The sequence below is a fragment of the Erinaceus europaeus genome, chromosome 12, assembly GCF_950295315.1.
Source record: "Erinaceus europaeus chromosome 12, mEriEur2.1, whole genome shotgun sequence".
Classification (NCBI taxonomy): Eukaryota; Metazoa; Chordata; class Mammalia; order Eulipotyphla; family Erinaceidae; genus Erinaceus; species Erinaceus europaeus.
In genome coordinates this window covers 76,153,761-76,173,352 of record NC_080173.1, presented here as the reverse complement: position 1 = coordinate 76,173,352, position 19,592 = coordinate 76,153,761, and the positions used below count along the sequence as shown (strand labels likewise).

Genomic DNA, 19,592 nt, shown 5'->3' with positions numbered 1-19,592 from the left:
GGCTCTTACCCAGGCTCCCAAGGAAGATGGATTTGCAGTCCAGACCAAGGGTTGTCCAACAATGCTCTGTTGGATGGGTTGAGGTGGCTGGACTAGGCTTCCTGGCCTTCTCTACGGTGGGGTCCGAGGGATGGGAGCAGAGCTGGGAAGCACGCCTTACTCCAGAGGCAAACAGCACTGCCACCTAACCTCCCTCTTAGTGGTGTATGACCTGCATCTTCGCAGGCCAGGATCTGGGGCTGCTGCTCACCCACATGGACTGGCGGCAGCAGGCGGGAGTACCGTCTAAGATCTGGGCTAAGACCTCTCTTGGGGTTGGGAGCTCTCCAAGTGCCAGCTGCATCCACCTGCTTGTGAGTGTCCCTGCCCCAGTGCTCACAGAAAGTCTGATCCTGGGTCAGCCCATCCCCCCGCCGCTGTCCCCACAACCTCCTAAGTTCAGTGCCAGGGCCTGGGGTGCCCTGGAATTCAGGTAGGAGTGGATGGGCCAGATACAAAGACAGAGGAGGAGAGAGGGACATAGTTCTCTATCTAGACTTCTTCCCCTCCATCTCTGCAGGACACACTCAGATCCAAGGCATTAATTGGGGAGCAGGGGGAGTCTGCTCTTTCTTCTGCCTTTAGAGATGAACTCTGAGAAAGCAGCTGTCTCTGGGGACATTCAAACTATTGGCCACTGATAGCTAAGTCTAGAGTTGGGTGTTGGGTCCTTTCCAGCCTAGCCAGAATGGAGAGTGGTCTGAGGAAGGGCTGCTTGGCACATGCTTAGGGAGACTGTGAGGAAGGAGACAAAGCCAGGGCATTCTCCTTTGCCCTTCGACGCTTGCTGATGGCTGGGGTCTTCCTTCTCTCCTTAGTTGACCAGTACCTGGCTGCTTGCAGGCTGCAGCCTGAAGCCTTGGCAGGGATGGATGGACTCACTGCCTGGCACAATTCTCTTACCCTGCCCCCCTTCCCTACCCATAGCTCACCCTGGAAGTCAAAGTCAGTGAGAGAGGGGTTGATGGCATCTAAGTCAGTGCCAAGGTCTCCATCTGGCAGCAAGGTGTCATGCACGGTCCTGGCTGGGGAAGGCTCAGCCAGAAGCTTGGTGCTGTGGCTGGGTGGGGTGTGGGCAGGTAGAGGTGAGTCCTGGGGGGTGCCAGGCTGGGCCCGAAGTTCAAGGTGTCCATCCGGCTGTGGGAACAATGGCTGTGGAGGTCCAGGAGGGGCCAGGCTTGGTGAGAGGTGCGAGTATGTCTGCCCATAGCAGGAGGGCGTGTGTCCCCCAAGTAGGTCCTGAAGGGGGTTCTTGGCAGGCATGGGGCCTGGACCTGGGTGGAGAGAGTGCAGCGGCTGGGAGAGCCCAACTGGAGGTGCCAGGGGTCTGATGGGACCTGAGCCTGCTAGCCCAGGCGGTGGGCAGCCCATCAGTGGGGAGCCCAGCTTCTCTCTCTTGTCTCCAATGAGGCTGTCCAACTCTTCTGAAAAGGCCCAAGAGAGAAGGAATGTGAAACTTCTCCACAAACCCTCCCCGGCCTCAGAACCTTCTTCAGTCAGGCCCTTTGCTTATTCACTAGTCCTCTTTGTTCAGCCTTCCATTCATCTTTCCTTTCTCCCCTCCTTCTCTCATTCCCCCCTCCCTTTTTCTCTCTCTCATTTTCCCTTTTCTTTCCTCTCATCCCTTCCTCCCTCCTTCTATTCCTTCCTTCCTTTCTTCCTTCCTATTGTATTGTATTTATTTATTTAATTTTATTTTTTTGCTTCCAGGATTATTGCTGGGGCTTGGTGTCTGCTCTATGACTCCACTGCTTCTGGTGGCCACTTTTTTTTTTTGCATTTCTTATTGGATAGGACAGAGATAAATTGAGAGGGGGAGGGGAAGACAGAGAGGGAGAGAGAAAGACACCTGCAGACCTGCTTCACCGCTTGTGAAGTGACCTCCCTGCAGGTGGGGAGCCAGGGGCTCGAACAGGGATCCTTATGCCGGTGCTTGCACCTCGTACTATGGTACTATGTATGCTTAACCTGGTGCACCACTGCTTGGCTCCCCAACTGCATTTATTTATTAAAGTGAGAGAGAACAGAAAACCAAAGCATCATTCTGGTAACTTGTGAAGCCAGTGATTGAGGACCTCATGCCCCAAGCTCCAATGCTTTAACCGCTGTGCTGCCTCTGGGCTGCAGTGCTTCCCTTGCATGGCCCAGCAGCCTCACCTGGCTTGGCCATGCTTTTCCGCACAGCAATGGGGTCTTTCCTCTTCCATTTCTGCAGCTCCTCCTGCATCTTGTCAATTTTGGCTGGATTGAGGGCCCACAAACAGCCCTTTCGAGAGGAACTTCCTGATTTGTTTTCTACCTTCTCAAAGCACTTGTTGAGTGATAGGTTGTGGCGAACAGAATTCTTCCAGCCATCAGGTGCTGTCTGCCAGAATAAAGCAGGATAAGAACTCAGGTTGGGTCAAGCAACTAGAGCTGGCTTTGGGTCTGGGTCCCAGAAAACTGCTTTGCTCTCTGAGACGCAGCTGTCACTTACTCTGGGGCTTGTCATGCTCCTTAGTGCCCAGGCTACACTCCTTCAGTGGTAGGAAAAGGATGAGCAGGAACCTTGACAAGCTTTTTTAAAAAAAAATTATTTATTTATTTTCCCTTTTATTGTCCTTGTTTTTACTGTTGTTGTAGTTACTATTGTTGCTGTTATTAATGTCATTGTTAGATAGGACAGAGAACTGGAGAGAGGAGGGGAAGACAGAGAGGGGGAGAGAAAGATAGACACCTGCAGACCTGCTTCACCGCCTGTGAAGCGACTCCCCGGCAGGTGGGGAGCCGGGGGCTCGAACCGGATCCTCTGCCAGTCCTTGTGCTTGCTCCATGTGCGCTTAACCTGTTGCTCAACCACCCGACTCCCTCTACCCCCTTTTAAAAAATTATCTTTATTTACTTATTGGATAGAGACAGTCAGAAATTGAGAAAGAAGGGGGAGACAGAGAGGGAAAGAGACATACTTTTTAAAAATATATATATTTATTTATTTTTACTTATTCCTTTTGTTGCCCTTGTTGTTTTGTTGTTGTAGTTATTATTGATGTCATTGTTGTTGGATAGGACAGAGAGAAATGGAGAGAGGAGGGGAAGACAGAGAGGGGGAGAGAAAAACAGACACCTGCAGACCTGCTTCACCGCCTGTGAAGTGACTCCCCTGCAGGTGCGGAGCCGAGGGCTCGAACCGGGATCCTTCCACTGGTCCTTGTGCTTAGCGCCACCTGCGCTTAACCCGCTGCAATACCGCCCAACTCCCGACAGAGACATACTTGAAGCACCACTTCACCACTTGCAAAGCTTTCCCCTTGCAGGTGGGGACTGGGGGCTCAAACCCGGGTCCTTGTGCATTGTGACACGTGCACTTGACCAGGTGTGCACTCGACCAGCTCCTGACGCTCTTTTAATCTAAAACCTGCCTCATCCTTCCCCATCTTTCAGAGGATTGTTGAAGTGATTCAGAGAAGGGGGACTGGTAGGTGCTTGCTGAGGCCTCTGGGAGCTGGACCACTTCCCAAGGGATCTCTTCAGGACTGCTCTGTGGTCAGGGGATCCAGTGCCAGCTTTGGGGGTGGAATGAGAAAAAACCATGTATTGTTCTTTTCCTGGGCCTGTCTCATCTTTTTTTGGGCTAAACTTGGGGGGAAAAGAAAATGGGTGAGGGCAACTGGGAAGGTGATACTAAGGGTAGAATGTTGGACTTGCAAGCATGAGGTCCTGAGTCCAGTCCCTGGAATTACATGCAATGGAATAATACTCTGATTACTTCTCTCTCTCTCCTTCTCTCTTTCTCTCTCTTGTTAAATAAATAATTTCTTTTTTCCTTTTTGCTGCCAGGGTTATCATTGGAGCTCAGTACCTGCATGGCTGCAGGGCCTTGGACCCAGGCCCTTGAGCATGGTATTATGTGCACTTAACCAGGTGCACCACTGCCCAATTCCCTTAAAAAGTCCTTTACAGGGAGTCGGGTGGTAGTGCAGTGGGTTAAGTGCACATGGTGCAAAGTGCAAGGAATGGCAGAAGGATCCCGGTTTGAGCCTCCAGCTCCCCACCTGCAGGGGAGTCACTTCACAGGCGGTGAAGCAAGTCTGCAGGTGTCTATCTTTCTCTCCCTCTCTCTGTCTTCCCCTTCTCTCTCCATTTCTCTCTGTTCTATATCCAACAATGACAGCATCAATCACAACAACAATAACTACAACAACAATAAAAAGGCAATAAGGGCAACAAAAGGGGAAATAAATAAATAATTAAAAATTCTTAAAAAGGGATTTATTATTGATCACTAATAAAATTAATTAATCTAAAAATAAGTAAACAAACAGAATAATAAAATAAGTTAAACTAAATAAAATAAAATTACAATTTTATTTATTAACACGAGAGAGAGGAAGGGAGAGAGAATCAGAGCAGCAATCTGGCATTTGCAGTTTGGGAGATTAAATTTATGAGTCCTACCAACCAACTACGCTACCTTCCAGGCTGCTAAAACAAATCCTTTTTGTTTGCTTGATACATATAAGAGTTTCATACGAGGCCAAAAGAAGAGAGAGAAGCCAAAGCACCACTCAGGAACAGTTGGTGCCAGAGATCAAGCTGGGAATTTTAGGCATGAAAGCCCATTGCTTTACCTTTAAAGCTATCTTCTCAGCCACAAATAATTCTTAAAAAGAAAGAAAGACAGGGGGCAGGTGGTGGCACATCTGGTAGAGCACACATATTACAGTGCACAAGAATGCAGGTTTAAGCCCCTGGTCCACCCCTGCAGGGGGAAAGCTTCGTGAATGGTGAAACAGTACTGCAGGTCTCTCTCTCTCTCTCTCTCTCTCTCTCATTCTTTCCTATTACTGCTCCTTCCATCTCCATTTCTCTCTGTCACTATCCAAAATAAATAAACTGTTTAAAAAAATGTGTGAGGGGCCTGGGAGGTAGTTTAGTGTAAGTACATGAGACTTGCATTCAAGAAGTTGCAGGTTTGATCTCAGGCACCACCAATAGCCAGAGCTGTTGTGCTATGGTTAACATACACACACACACACACACACACACACACACACACACACACACACACACACACACACACGATGTTAATTACAAAAAAATAAAATAAAATGGAGATGGGAGGGTGAGAATTTGGAGGTGTGCACATTGACCTGTTTGTGGAGACTGTATGTGTGAACGTGCACGTCCCTGCTGTGAGCTCAGCTGCTGGGTGTGGGTCTGAGAATTCCTGAGTGTGAGGACGTGTGTGTCCCTGAGGGTGAGTGTGTGTGAGAAAGTCTTTCTGGGGGTGTGTGTGGACCCATGAGAGCATGCATGTGTGGGTGTGAGTGTTCACATGAGTGTGCCGGGGGGGGGGGGGTGTGCCCTGGTGGGGAGGCCAGCCCTTAGGCAGGGGGTGCTCGTGCCAACAGAATAAACACCCATTAAGAAGCCTGGTCATGCCACCAGTGCAGTAATTGTGCCCAGGGAGGGTTGTAAAAACCATTAGGCTGACTCAGTTGGGTGAGAGGCGGTGGTAGGGGTGCCAGCAGGGGCCTCCTTCCCCTGTAGCACCCCCACACTCCCCGCCTCCACCTCTGTTTCACTCTATGACAGTCCCAGTCAGGTTGTCTGCCAGTAGAACTCAACTATTTTGACCAGTGAGGCCCCTTCTTCCCCAAGCCCTGGCCCCTCTCTCTTTCAGCTCACAGTTTCTGCATAATGAGGGGCGGCCACTCCCTCTTCCCTGGCTCACTAACCTCAGGGAGCAGCCAGGCTGAATCACGCCCTGCAGAACAGGGCCCTGATGCCAGCGTCATGGAAAGCTGCTGACAGGAACTGCCAGCCTGGAAAGGGGTCTCAATCGGAATGACCCCCAAAGCTCCCAGGGTCACGGGGAAGGAAGGATTCCGGAGCCACCAGACCAGCCAGCTTCCACTCCCATGACAGTCTCCACTAAGAGTCAAGGCTGTGTCTCTTGATGGGCAGAGTTAATGGGCACTGGGTACTTTTATGATCCCATAAATCTGTGACTTTGGGATGCCAGGGCAGCCCCCACCCAAGTCACTTCCTGTTTGGAAGAAGGCTGGTCAGCACTAGCAATTATGTCCAGTAGCCGGACACTGGCCCAACCCCACATCTCTGATTCACGGGGCTATAGGACGCCCACCTTGGTTGCCTCAGGCATGTGTGCAATCCACCTCCATGCCCATTCTGTCTTTGCCCCCCTAAATGACCTTCATCTAGGGATAAGCAATAGACAGCACAAGGGATCTTTGAATTAATTCCTTAGGTATGTTGGAAGGCAATTGCCAGAGATGGAAGAAATCTGCCCACTAGCCCAACTTGACCATTTTGTAAATTGGGAAACTGAGGTCCAGAGGAGGAAGGGTTTAGCCCTAGATCCCACAGGGAGGCAGTGACACAGGCCAGACTCCAACCTGGTTCCCTAGTTGAGGGTCCTGCCCAGGTCACCCCACATGACAGGCTTCACCATCTGGGGCTGGTCCCATCCTCACAGCTGCTTTCTCTCTGAAGTCAAATGTAAACTCAGGAGTGAGAGAGTGATGCAACTGACTAAGAACAACAACTAGAACTAGGGGGGGAAGAGCAGTTAGATCTCTTCACTCTTCAGCCCTATAAAACAGGGATTACACGGCTCCCAGGGAAAATAATTAAGCCAGGAAGATGAGCTGCAGGGAGGGGCTGGGGAGTTGTTAGGGAAGAAAGGCTGAGAGGAGTGGGATAGGGCTTTTAACTCCCCCTCTCCACCCTGGTCCCATGAAGCCCTAGAGAATGCTCCAAAAACTTCAGGAACTAGGTGTAGTCACTTTCCTTGTCCTGTTGGAATGGGAGGGAGTGGAGTATGGAGCCACTCAGGAGTCTGGTTTTAAAACTTTCTGGATCCCAAAGACAACTCTCCACCCTGGCCTCCTTTCTAGAACCTCTGGTGGATGGTCACAGTTTCCCATTATTTTACTCACGCCTCATCTGGTAGTATTTCAGCCAACACAGACTTGTTTGATAGGTGGAGGACAAAGTTCAGTGGTTTATGAACCAGGATTTTATACTAGATGCTGTGGAGGTTGAAGGCCCAACCCCTAGCACCACCATAAGCCAGAGCTGAGCAGTGGCCTATCCCCTTCCTTCCTTCCTTCCTTCCTTCCTTCCTTCCTTCCTTCCTTCCTTCCTTCCTAACTTCCTTCCTTCCTCTCTCTCTTCTCTCTCTTTCTTTCAAACAGAAAACAAACACAAAATGCTTGTTTGACTACTACCCTTCAAGGACACCTAGGTGGGATATCAGGGAGCTGGTAAGGCCAGAAGTCACTCTCCACTGGCTAGTGGAGCTGAGTTCTGGGTTATATGGGCCTCTGTCTGGATTGCTGATGAGCTTTTGTCCTCTAAGGTACAGGCTTTGGAGAAGGTGCCCTTCACCTCATCTCCCCTGCACACACTCCCAGAGAAGGAGTCTGTGCTGGAAGACACAAAGAAAAGGAAGTAGCCAACAGCTCAACCCAGCAACTGATCTCATCTTCCAGTGCAGCCTTAAGCAGATGGGGCACTTTCTTTCCTGTGTTAGCCCAGCTGGAGGGTAGGGCGTCTGTCCTTCCTCTAGGGACATAGCCTGCAAGAGACTCTTAGAGGCCCCTCCTTTAGGTGGCAGGACCTACCCAGGGAAGGTCAGGTGAGCCAGCCTGAGCTCCCTGGGATACTCACAGACCTTGAAGCCCACACCTCAGTTTCTGGTAGAGGTGTTGCTGAGCCTGATGCCTACAGAAGCAGATCTAATCTCTTCCTGGAAGGCAAAAGGCTTCTGTGGTCCCAGAATCCCATGTTACCTTGACCAGACTAGATCCTATCCGAATCCCTCCAAATGAGCAGCATCCTGGGGACAGGGGTAGGGACAAGCTTATCTCTTTCCCAATGCCCCCCTCCCACACACACACACTTGGGGTGGGCAGATACTCCTCAAAACCTAACAGGACTGACACTTGCCCTCAGCAGTCTGTAACCTTTGGCGAACAGCTTGTATTCTCTGCCCTCAAATGGAACTCTGTCCTTCTGTAGTGGAGACAAGGGGAAGAAAAGCCTTCCTGCTTTTCTTCTGGCTCATCTCTCATCTCCTGGATGCACTTGCAGGCTCCAGAGAGGCCTTGCTTGCTGAGGGTTTGGAGGGGTGGTATGGGGGTGAATTTTGAGCTCACCTTGAAGTAAGGAAAGTGCTCTGTCATAAAGTTGTAGATCTCGCTGACGGGAAGGCTCCCAGTTTTACTGTTCTTGAGGGCCATGAAGATAAGGATGCTGATGGAAGAGAAAGGTGCTGAGAATGCGGACCTCCAGTCAGGCTTGGAGCAGCCTCCCTGATCTGCCTGCCCTGACGGAAGTAGTGGAAGAAGAGTAACCTGCTACAGAATGAGCAAAATGTCCAGAAGGAGCCCAGTGACTCTGAGAAGCTGTAGGTGAGAAGCCATGTTAGTCTGGAAGGAGAAGGGCTAAGGAAATATCCACTTCTGAGGACACTGCAGCCAGGAGTTACAGATAAGCAAGGACCTTGTGGAATCCAAGAGACCTGGGATGCAATCTTGACTGAGTGATGACTGACTGTGTGACATAGGTGAGTGTCTTTACTTCTCTGAGCCTCAAGTTTCTTCAGCTTTGAAATGAAGAAAGTAATAGTTACATCAGAGTTGTTAGGACTGAAGATGATGCCTCACAGAGAGGAGGCACTCATTAAAGGGGAAGCTGTGTCTACCAAGCAGCCCTTAGCCAGATGCATGAGAGAGAGTAAGAGAGAGAGAGAGAGAGAAATTAAGGCTCTGTGAGCCCTATACAATGTGCCAGGCAAGTAATCTTACTGAATTGTCTGCTTTTCCATTTATTTATTATTATTGGATAGAAACAGAGAGACACTGAGAGGAAAAGGGGATTTTGGGAGAGAGAGAGACGCCTACAGCACTGCTTTACTGCTCACTTGTGACGCGTCCCCCTTCAGGTGGGGAGCAGGAGCTCGAACCCTGGTCCTTGTGCATGGTGACCTGTGCTCTTGACCTGAGTTGTCACTGTCTGGCCATCTTTTCCTTTTCTTTAACATATGAACAAATAGAAGCTTAGAAAGATGACAGCTAGCAAATCCAGAGCCTAAAAGTAAATCACTCTGTTGGACTACAGGTTACATGGCTCCTTTTCTGCTTCCCACAAATCTCTTTTCTCAACTCCTGGTTGATGTGTAGCTTTCTTCTCCTTCTCCTTCTCCTGAGCTCACACTGGATGTTACCTGTCCCCACATGGGGCCTGGAATGCAGGAGGAGGTCCATTGACTGGATGAACAAAAGTTCAGCTGGGTAAAGATGGGAGAGACAGCATAATAGTTATGCAAGATTTTCATGTCTGAGGCTCCAAGGTCCCAGGTTCAATCCCTCAACTCCCCATGGGCCAAGAAAAAAAGTAGTAAAATAATTAGACTTTTAGATTCAGATAGGAGAGTTTCTCAAATGGGCTGGGTGCTACTGGCCTGACTCTTGACAGTTCCAGATTAGAAAAATAGCACCAGCTTTCTCTGCTGCAGTCTGCATCCCTGTTTATTTCTAGTAGAGCTTGGAAAGGAGCATCTCTCTGTATTGTGGGGAAGGAACAGAGAAGGAGGTGAGCATTTCTCCATCTCAGTCTAAGGCTCTGGGCACCAGGAGGCCAGAATTTAGCAGGCTCTTCTCAGGGCACAAGCATCTGCTGAACTGAGCTGTAGATATGCCTCCCCAGGGTTAGATAAGAGGTCAGAGGTGAGCTAGTCTCTCCACTGCTCCCATGTGGGATTCTTCTCTCCACTATTCTCTGGAAGCCCACTGGGTAGGACCTCTCTCTCTTTCTCTCTGGCTACCGAAGTTATCACTGGACCTTGGTACAATGGTCATTCTTTTCTTTTTCTTTTACTATTTTATTTATTTTATTTTAAAGAGAGAGAGAGAGAGAGATTGAGAGAGACTGATATCAGACCACTGCTTACCTCTGGCTTACGGTGGGGCTGGGGATTGAATGTGGGACTTAAGAGCCTCAGGCACGAGGCTTTTGTATAACCATTATGCTGTGTTCCCAGACCCCTTCTCTTTTTTACTTTTCTTAAAAAAATTTTTTTTTCTGGGGCTGAGTGGTGGTGCACCTGGTTGAGTGCACATGTTACAGTGCACAAGGACCCGGGTTAAACTCCCCGGTCCCCACCTGCAGGGGGAAATCTTTGTGAGTGGTGAAGCAGGGCTGTAGATGTCTGTCTCTCCTTCTATCTCCCTCTCAATTTCTGGCTGTCTTTAAAAATTTTTTTCTTGCCTTTATTTATTTATTGGATAGATACAGTCAGAAATTGAGAGGGAAAGGGGAGAGAGAGAGGGAGAGAGACATAGAAACACCTGAAACACTGCTTCACCATTTGCAAAGCTTTTCCCTTGCAGTTGGGGACCAGGGGCTCAAACCTGGGTCCTTGTGCACTGTAACATGTGCACTCAAACAGGTGAACCACCACACGCCCCCCCCCCCTATTTTTCTCCTTTCCTTTCCTTTCCTTTCCTTTCCTTTCCTTTCCTTTCCTTTCCTTTTCTCTTTTCTTGCAGAGACAAGAGAGAAATACAGGAGAATGGTGAAGAGAAAGAGAGAGAGAGAGAGATGGAGAGAGATCTGCAGCAGTGCTCCACTGCTTGTGAAGTTTCCTCTCTGAAGGTGGGAATCAGTGGCTAGAACCCAAGTCCTCACATATGGTGATGATTGTTCTCCACTGGGTAGGACTTCAGTTCTCTGCCATGACCCTTACACTTCAAGGATTCTGTGTCTCGGTTCCCCTAGGGGTGTTCTTCCACCTGTGGGAAACGTACCTGTAGGAATAGATGGGTTTCGGGAAGAGAGGCTGGTGCCCATCCACATTGGCCTGGGGTGCGATCCGCTGGTATGGATAGTGTGAAGCGCCCAGGTAGGGTACAGGGTAGCTGCCACCACCTGGTGAGTACTGTAGAGGTCAAAGGGGCAGAGTGGTTGCCATGGTAACCAGTCTTCCTAAGAGACTCCCTCTTCTCCCCTTTCATAAACATCCAGAAAGGGAACTGAGGCTACGTGCTTCTCTCCCTGGACATGGGCCCCACCACCTGCCATGGCGACATTTTCTGAGGGCCTGGCTGAGGGAATGGAGAGCTGAGGGCCTGAGAGCTGAGGTCTGTGAGCTGCTCCATGTTCCCTCATTCAGGATCTCAGCAGCTTCACAGCTCCCTTCCTTCAGCTCTTTCTTCTGGTCCTCTAGGCACTCAGGTGGCCATGGTGCTAGGACAGGAACCTGGTTGGGCTAGAGGTGGGTTGCAGGGAGGGTGCCTAGCCCCTGCATCCTTCTGGGAAGGCACTCACTCCAGAGCTGTTTTGCATCTCCTGGAGTGGCTAGGCCGGAAGCGGGATGTCCAGCCTGGGCGTTTGCTGGGCATTGTCACCTTTTATGAGTTTCTGTGGCTCTTTGAAAGAGCCAGTCACGGTGGTGGGCAGGTGGGGAGAGGAGGTGGTTTTACGGCAAAGGGAGTGGCTGTGGTGCCAGGGATGGCATTTTATGGGGGCGAGGGGGGGTGCTAGGAGACTCTAACTCCCTCATCTGCTCCAGGCTGAGGAGCTCTTTCCAGGTCACCCGAGAGACAGCACTTGAGTCACCCTTTCTCCAGGCTCCATAAAGCCCTGGGTGCGGCCATCTTGTTGGAAGAGGAGGGTACAGAATACAGAGGGCATCAAAGCAGAGCAGGGCAGCATATGGGAAGGAAAGCCATTTAAGGTCTGCCTTCCCCTCCCCTCCAAGTCCTGCTGTGGCTCAGTCTTTGTAGGCTGTCTTGGGGACACCCCTTACCTTGGGTCAGATTGTGAGCATCGAGATGGCTTTGGCCATTCCAGCTGATCTCCTCCCGGTGAGGATGACCCCTGTGTGTTTCCTCAATCTCTTTCTTTCCCACAAAGCAAGCAGTCTTAACACTCCCCCTCCCCCCAACAGACACGTGCCTGCCTCCTTGGCTTGGCCAAGATCAGGTCCGGTGCCAAAGCACTGGGAGTAGAACCTGCTCCACAGGCAGGGCCTGTCTCAGTGCCAGGCTGCAGGTGGATGGAGCCGGGTGCAGGGCAGTCACTTGCTCTGTCTTGCCCGGTGACTCCAGGGAGCTGCCTGGCTGCTCTGGGGCTCTTTTCTTTCTCTCTCTTTAAAAAACCCTCCATTCTATGCTATTGTGGGGCAATTATTTGACACTCTATACATCTGGGAGGAGTAGAAACTGTGCAATGGTGTGGGGGCAGGAGGGAAAAGGCCAAAGAGGATGGGAACCCGGAGCCTCCAGGTGAGAAGGACCTTAACCTAAATCCAGTGTCTATCTCAGCTAGGCTAAAAAGAAAAGTTAGGGGAAGGGAGGGTGGCTCAGGACACAGTCCTTTGGTGGCAGGAATGGTGTTGATGTACACTCCTATTAACTTGTAGTCTCATAAATCACTATTTAATTAATATGAGGAGGAAAAAACTGGTTGGGAAAAAAATGAAAAAAAAAAGAGAGAGAGAAAAAAAAAAGAAAGAAAAGTTAGGCTGAGGGGTACATAGCAAGATGAAGGTGGACCCAGACCAGAACCTACTGTTTCCTGTCCTGCTCTGCCTTGTGCCTTGTGTGTCACCCTGCACACTCTTTCTCTCCCTGGACCTGCCTTTGTCTAGTTCTCTTCCTCCCTCTCTTTTTGGTTTGCATCCAGGCCCTGCCCCAATCTCAGTCCCACTCTCTTTTCTGAGACATCTCAGGCTCTGCCAGGGTCTCTGGCAAGCCACACCCACACTTTGAGAAGGGCAAGAGCTTCCCTTCCCATGGACAGCTGTGTCCCACCCTGGATGGCCCCGCTGGAGGCTCAGGACCTTGCTACCTCTACCTGGCCATCCAGGTGTGGGCACTCCTACTCACAGACACACCTACATGATAACCTGAGATCCCAGAGAGCAGACCCACCTGGTGGAAGGGGGGCTGGGAGGGGCAGTACATGTGCTGCAAAGGGGGCTGGTAACAGTACATCCCAGGACCACTCTCCAGAGCTGGGGGCTTGACTTTAACTTCTGGCCCCTGTTGGAAGAAAAAGCCAGTGACCAAGTGGAGTCTCATTTCCTATGTCATGAAACTTACATAAAAGCAACCTCTGTTCTGTCTTTCTCAAAGTATTATTCCTGGAGAGCAAAAAGAGCAGGAAAGTAGAGAGATTTTCTCAAGAAAGCTCAGCAAGTAATACTCCCTAGCCTGTATCTCACTGCAGACAAGAGACTGAAGCAGATGCTGGCTTGGTTGTGCAGAGAAGTTAAGGACACTTGCCAGTGGTCACACTGAGGCTAGGTCAGAGTTCTTCTTGGAATGCCACTCGGGTGCAGTGCCTGACTCCGCTTACTCAGCCTGGTTTGGGGCCCACTTGATGGTGGAGAGTCCCTGGCTTCTAGGAGCAGGTGTGCAGAGGAAAAGGTCACAATTCTGGGATTCCCACTGGGGGGGCTATGCTGAGAGGATGCAGGAAATGCCCAGGCAGGTTGACCCAGCTGGGGCCTCCAGGCTACTTCCTTTCCTGTAAAGTTCCAGGGAACTCTAGGATGCTCTCTGTATGGAACTTAGGTCTCTCTCATGTCTTTGCTGGCCATCTCCAGCTCAGTGCCTTTACTCACAGCTCTAGGGATTCTAATCATTGCTGTTCTGAGTGTTCCCCCTGGCACTGTCACTCAGGCACAGGAAGTCTGCAATGATACAGACCACTATTTTGAGTGGTCTTTCTGCAACAGGAAGGATGCACAGCTATGTACCAAAAGGTGAGCAGGGCCAGGAGGGGGTGGAATACTCTTCCTGGGGCTACCAGGGGCCGTGGGAACCGGTCTAGACCCTGAGGGTCAGATCAGCCGTGAGCTCTATCTGGGTGTTCCTTGGGGTTGCTGATGCAGAGATTGCCATAATCACAGAATCTTAGGCCTGGAAGGGCAGGGAGTACAGTGTCAAACCCCTTCATTTGGCAGATGATGGAGCTGAGCCCACAAAGGGGGAGCAATGTGTCCAAGATCCCTGACAAGTCTACCAGCTGGCTACGGGTGTCTGGCCTGAGCTCTTCCCACTGTATGGGAGGAAGCATGTGGGTTACAATTTTACCCTCCCATCTTTTCTTTTTTCTTTCTCCTTTCTCCCTTTCTTTCTTTCTTTCTTTCTTCCTTCCTTCCTTCCTTCCTTCCTTCCTTCTTTCCTATTATGGTAGAGACAGAAAGAAATAGGATGAGGGAGGGAAGAAAGAGAAAAAAAATGAGAGATACCTATATCCTGCTCCACCACTCATGAAGCTTCCCCCCTATAAGTGGAGACAAGGGTGGGTTGGAGGGCTTGAATCCAGGTCCTCACACATGGCAACTTATATATGTAACTGACTGTGCCATCACCTGGTCCCTCACTCTCATCTCTTCCAGGCCCAAAGACACATTGGGCAAGCCAATTGGCCTTTATAAGGGGAATGCTTAGGGCTACTGTGAGGATTAAGTGGAACAGGGACCCTTGAAAGAAAGCAACAGGCAGAGTGATCAAGGTTTTGGCACAGAGTGGCCATATGGAGGGATGGTAGCTGATGATATTGTGCCCTCTCCATGCACTGCTGTTATGTCCCCAAACCTGAGCAGGGGCCATCAAAGGGCCCAGGAACAGAACGAGAACCTGTCATGACTGCAGCTGGTAGGTGTCCTACCCATTTCTCTATCTCCTAAGCCTAAGCCTGGGAAACAAGTCTTTGTTGGAGGCCTTTTAGGGATGGAACGGAAACTTGTTTGAATGCATCTAGAATAGGCACGCTCTAGGCAGAGCCCACTCAGTGCTTACTACCCCAGGGACCTCTAAATCAGAACAAAGCTCCAGCTTTCATCTTCTCAAGGCATCAAAGCTCAGACAAAGGCACTGTTGGCCCTCATTTTTAGGTGAGAACCTAAAAGAGAGGCTAAGTCACTTGATTAAAGTCCCATGGTTTATGAGTATGTGGAAAGACAGGTTAATCTCTTCAGTTGAGTTGGAGGTATTTCTCCAAATATGCTCAGACATCACTCAGGGAAAAGCCCTGGGAGACTGAATGAAGTCTTCTCTCAATTTTGTATGCTGATGCTGGAGAGGGAAATATGCTGTGTGGCTCCTCCCTCAGCCCTTTCTCTTGGCCTCTGGAATGTGTTTTTCCTTCTGACATTTGCATATGGGTGTGTAGGTCTGGCTGGGGATTCTTGACACTTAAACAAACAGAAGTCACACTCTGGAATCCTGACTCAGGAGCCTCTGGGAAGCTGCCAGCTTCCTTAGCCTGACCTGCCACCCCCACCTTGCCCCCTCCATGCTGGACCTGGCTAGCATTCTGCCCCAGATGACCTAGAGGCCCAGAGCAAAGCCAGGAGACTTTCATTGTCCAAGCTTGCTGCTTTCCTAGCATACAGACACTGAGTGCAAAGGCCTAGAAAAAGAAGACAAGGGGTTTGACCTCAGAGGACTCATTCTGGACTTCCAGGAATTGGGATGGGGGGTCGGTGGGGTGGCCACCAATAGCTGCTACTCACCAGGATTTGGGGGCTGTGCTCTTGGCTGGGGTACGAGAGCCCGTTGCACCAAGCCTCCGCTGAGAAGCCAGGCAGGAAGGCCTCGGTCTCCCCCACATCCACGGGGATCTCCTCGAAGGCCTCCAGTGTCCCTGGGGTCTTAAAGGCGTGTCCATCGAGGGCCAAGGCTGTCTGGGCCTCAGGAAAGACATCTTCATGGAAATGCCGCTTGTATGGGTGGAAAGGCACGTGGCTGCCCTTGAGGAAGCACCCGGGGCTACTTGCTGGGCCTTCCTCAAAGCCGAAGCCAGGGTACTTGTCTGAGGGCGACAGCCGGAAGGGGCCAGGGCCAGGGCCAGCTGGGCAGTGACCCTGAACTTGCTCAGGGCCTGGTGATGCGCTGCTGGGGCTGTGTGGGGGCAGTGAGGGAACCCTCTCTGGAGGGCCATCAGGCACAAATGATGAGCAGCTGAAGCCGGCATGCTTCTGGGATAGACAGAGGGTGGAGAGTGTGAGTGGAGGCTGGTCCCTACACTGTGATGGGGTAAAAGGGTGGTAAAAGCTCTGGACAGCCACCCTCCCCTGCCGCCCCCCCCATCCCCATCCCCGTCCCTCAAGAGACAGAAGAAAGACATGATCTGTTCTTGGCAGCTCCCCTCTGATCACACTGCTTTTAAATCTGGGGTGCCCTGGCTTAAATCTGGATATATATATAGTGAAAAGGCCCCAGACTGAAGGTAAGAGCAAAGGCCAAAATCTGAACACTTCTGGGTCTTGAGTCTATGTTTTCAGGTGGGGTGAAGGTGGGGTGGGGACAAGACAAATCTTGGGAGGTCCTTGGGGCCTGGGGAGACGGAGCGACTACCTACCCTCTGCCCATGCAGCCCTCAGATTTTAGCCTCAGCTCGGAGCCCAGTGGCTGGGTACTTACGCTTTGTGGGGCAGGAGAGCCTGGGAGGCCCGGTGCCTGCATGAGGTCCCCTGGGGGTTCACTCTCCAGTCTGGTGGGGCCCGGCAGTGTGACGTCAGACTGTGGCGGGAGTAGCGACACCATCACCCAGTCCTGGCCTCGAAGAAAGCCGGCTGCAATGAGTGAGGACCAGCATGTGGGGGGATCAACTCTCAGCCCACCCCCTTCACTTCCACCCCAACCTTTGGCTCCAGCCAGGCATCTCATGACAAAGACATAGACAGACAGATTGAGAAACATTGGAAACAGAAAGAAACAGATAATCAACATGAGAAACAACAAGGATAACAGAGAGAACCCGTGGAAAGGGAGGAAAGCTAGGCAAAGAGGTGCCCTGTGAGGGAGGGTTTGTGTATTCCTGAGCCCTGTAGCTGCAGAGTCCTAAGTCAACGGGGCTTCCTAGTGAGCCCCTGCTCTGGTTTTGCACTGGCCTCTTGTCTGCACATGAGGGACCAGGTTAGACAGTCGTGGTAACCAGTCTACTCAGTGGCTGAATACATGAAGGGAGAGGTGGAGAGGGGCTCGGGCCCAACCTGGGGTGAGAGCAGCTCATTCTGCAGGTGGCTAGCCTTCAGGAAGGCTGTTTGTGGGGTTACCCTCAGGTTGCAGCCAGGCTGGAATGACCAGTGTGTAATTAGGTCCTGGGTGGTATCTAGTTACCTGGTGGCCCAGTGAGCCTGGCTGTTAAGGCTCTGGGGATGCTACCTCTATTTCACCCTGGAGTTTTTGTGTGTTCTATTTCCTATACATCCTTCAAGCTGCATTAGTACCTGTGGCTTCCTGAGTTTTAGTTTACCATTAGAAAATCTTAATTATTCAGACATAAAAGAACAAGACATATCTGCCCCAACCCCAGTGTTTGCAACAAAATGGTTAAGCCTTGAAGGTGTAGGGAATAAATATATCTTAACAAAGGGGGGGATGGGCGGTAGCGCATGGGGTTAAGCACATGTGGTGTTAAGCGTAAGGATCAGTGTAAGAATTCCGGTTCAAGCACCCACTCCCCCCGCTCCCCACCTGCAGGGGGGGTTGCTTCACAAGTGGTGAAGCAGATCTGCAGGTGTCTATCTTTCTCTCCCCCTCTCTGTCTTCCCCTCCTCTCTCCATTTCTCTCTGTCCTATCCAGCAACAACAGCAGTAATGGCAATAATAACAACAAACAACAAGGGCAATAACAAGGGCAACAAAATGGAAAAAAAAAAAAGACTTGTGAACATAGGCATAGGTGGGTGGGTGAGGGAGAACTGGAGGAAAAGTGGTCAAGAGGAGTAAGTTTTCAGCTGTGAGGTAAATAAGTAGGCAGTGAATATTACAGCTATAGCTAACTTGAGGAAAGTTAAGAGTTGATCGTAAGAACTCTTCTCAGAATCTCCCCTCCCTGGCCACTTTTTCCTTTTCTCCTTATGGTATCACTATGATACAACCAAACCTGACATCTCACATCATACTGTACACCTTAACTTTACAGTGTGTATATCAATTATTTCTCAATTAAACTGAGGAAAAAAAAAGTTAAGATGACTTGATGACGTTTGACCATTCTTTCTGTTAAGTATTTTGGGAGATTTCTTCTCCAGCGCAGCCAGGAGAAGCTAAGAGAATTCAGTTCAAAGTCAGTCTCAGCCTCTCCTTACTATGTAAGTGAAGCTATCTGAGTACCACTGTCTTTATCTACAAAGCAGGAAGAGAGATGAGACCTACTTCACAGGGGTGTTGTGTCCAGTGAGATTGTACAGACAAATCATTTAGTGTATCACCTACCATGTAGTAGGTACTCAGTAAATATCAGCTCTCATTAACGGTATTAGAACGATTCTTTTTAATTTTTATTTATTTTCCCTTTTGTTGCCCTTGTTTTATTATTGTTGTAGTTCTTATTATTGTTATTGATCTCATCATTGTTGGATAGGACAGAGAGAAATAGAGAGAGGAGGGGAAGACAGAGAGGGGGAGAGAAAGAGAGACACCTGCATACCTGCTTCACCGCCTGTGAAGCGACTCCCCTGCATGTGGGGAATTGGGGGCTGAAACCAGTATCCTTAGGATGGTACTTGCGCTTTGCACCACGTGCGCTTAACCTGCGGTGCTACCGCCCGACCCCATTAGAATGATTCTTATTACTGTCTTCAGGTCTCTGCCTTCCTTCTCTACCACTTATAAAGGGCAGTGACTTAAGTTACTCCTCTTTGCCCAAGTGGTATCTAATAGAGTCTACCACTGACTGAGGGTTTGCTCTGGGATGGCCACTGTATCGCTGTGAAAAAATTTGTATTGGTTTCTCAGAACAAGCCTGGGAAGAAGATACCATTGCTAACTTCACTTTCCAATGAGGCTCTGAGGGGTTATGTGACTTCTCCATGTCACACAGTCAAGATTTGAACCCAGGCTTGTCTGACTCTTCTACAGTTTGCTCATAGGGGGAGGGGGTTCTGGATGGAGAGTGGGGGTACCTGGTGGGGCAAAGGAAAGAAGACAAGCTTGAGGTTTACACTTTACACTTCTCCCTCCTAGTCAGGCCTTTCTCTAGTGGAGCAAGAGAGGTGGGAATTTTTTTCTGGGAACTCTGAACCTATATGCCCCATTCAGGGTTGTTCTTTTTTTTTTTTTTTTTTCAACTTTTTAGAGATTTTTTTTTTTTTCCCTCCAGGGTTATTGCTGGGGCTCTGTGCCTTTACCATGAATCCACTGCTCCTGGAGGCCATTTTTCCCATTTTGTTGCCCTTGTTGCTGTTGTTACTGTTGCCATTGCTGTTGTTTTTGTTGGATAGGACAGAGAGAAATGGAGAGAGGAGGGGAAGACAGAGAGGGGGAGAGAAAGATAGACACCTGCAGACCTGCTTCACCACCTATGAAGTGACCCTCCTGTAGGTGGGGAGCCGAGGGCTTGGACTGGGATCCTTATGCCGGTCTTTGCACTTTGCTCTATGTGTGCTTAACTCTCTGTGCTACCACCCAGCCCCCCAAAAGAGATTTTTTTTATTACCTTTATTTATTTACTGGATAGAGCCAGCCAGAAATCAAGAGGGAAGGGAATGATAGAAAGGGAGAGAGACAGAAAAACATCTACAA

At 50.1% G+C, this 19,592-nt stretch overlaps 1 protein-coding gene across 10 annotated transcripts in view; it reads right to left on the bottom strand.

Moving 5' to 3' along the window:
* FOXN1 (forkhead box N1) overlaps positions 1–19,592 on the bottom strand; it is a 41,090-nt gene that overhangs the window by 2,204 nt on the left and 19,294 nt on the right. For 7 of the 10 annotated variants that reach the window (XM_060204011.1, XM_060204012.1, XM_060204014.1 and 4 more), the window contains 7 exons: positions 16,485–16,636; positions 15,575–16,039; positions 12,981–13,091; positions 10,854–10,984; positions 8,202–8,298; positions 2,197–2,404; positions 972–1,463 (listed from right to left, as the gene is read on the bottom strand). In XM_060204011.1, coding sequence (XP_060059994.1) covers positions 972–1,463; positions 2,197–2,404; positions 8,202–8,298; positions 10,854–10,984; positions 12,981–13,091; positions 15,575–16,039; positions 16,485–16,607 — 1,627 coding nt within the window. In that variant the 5' untranslated portion in view covers positions 16,608–16,636. The remainder of the gene's footprint in view (positions 1–971; positions 1,464–2,196; positions 2,405–8,201; positions 8,299–10,853; positions 10,985–12,980; positions 13,092–15,574; positions 16,040–16,484; positions 16,637–19,592) is intronic. The other 3 variants (XM_060204016.1, XM_060204008.1, XM_060204009.1) reach the window with 3 other exon arrangements.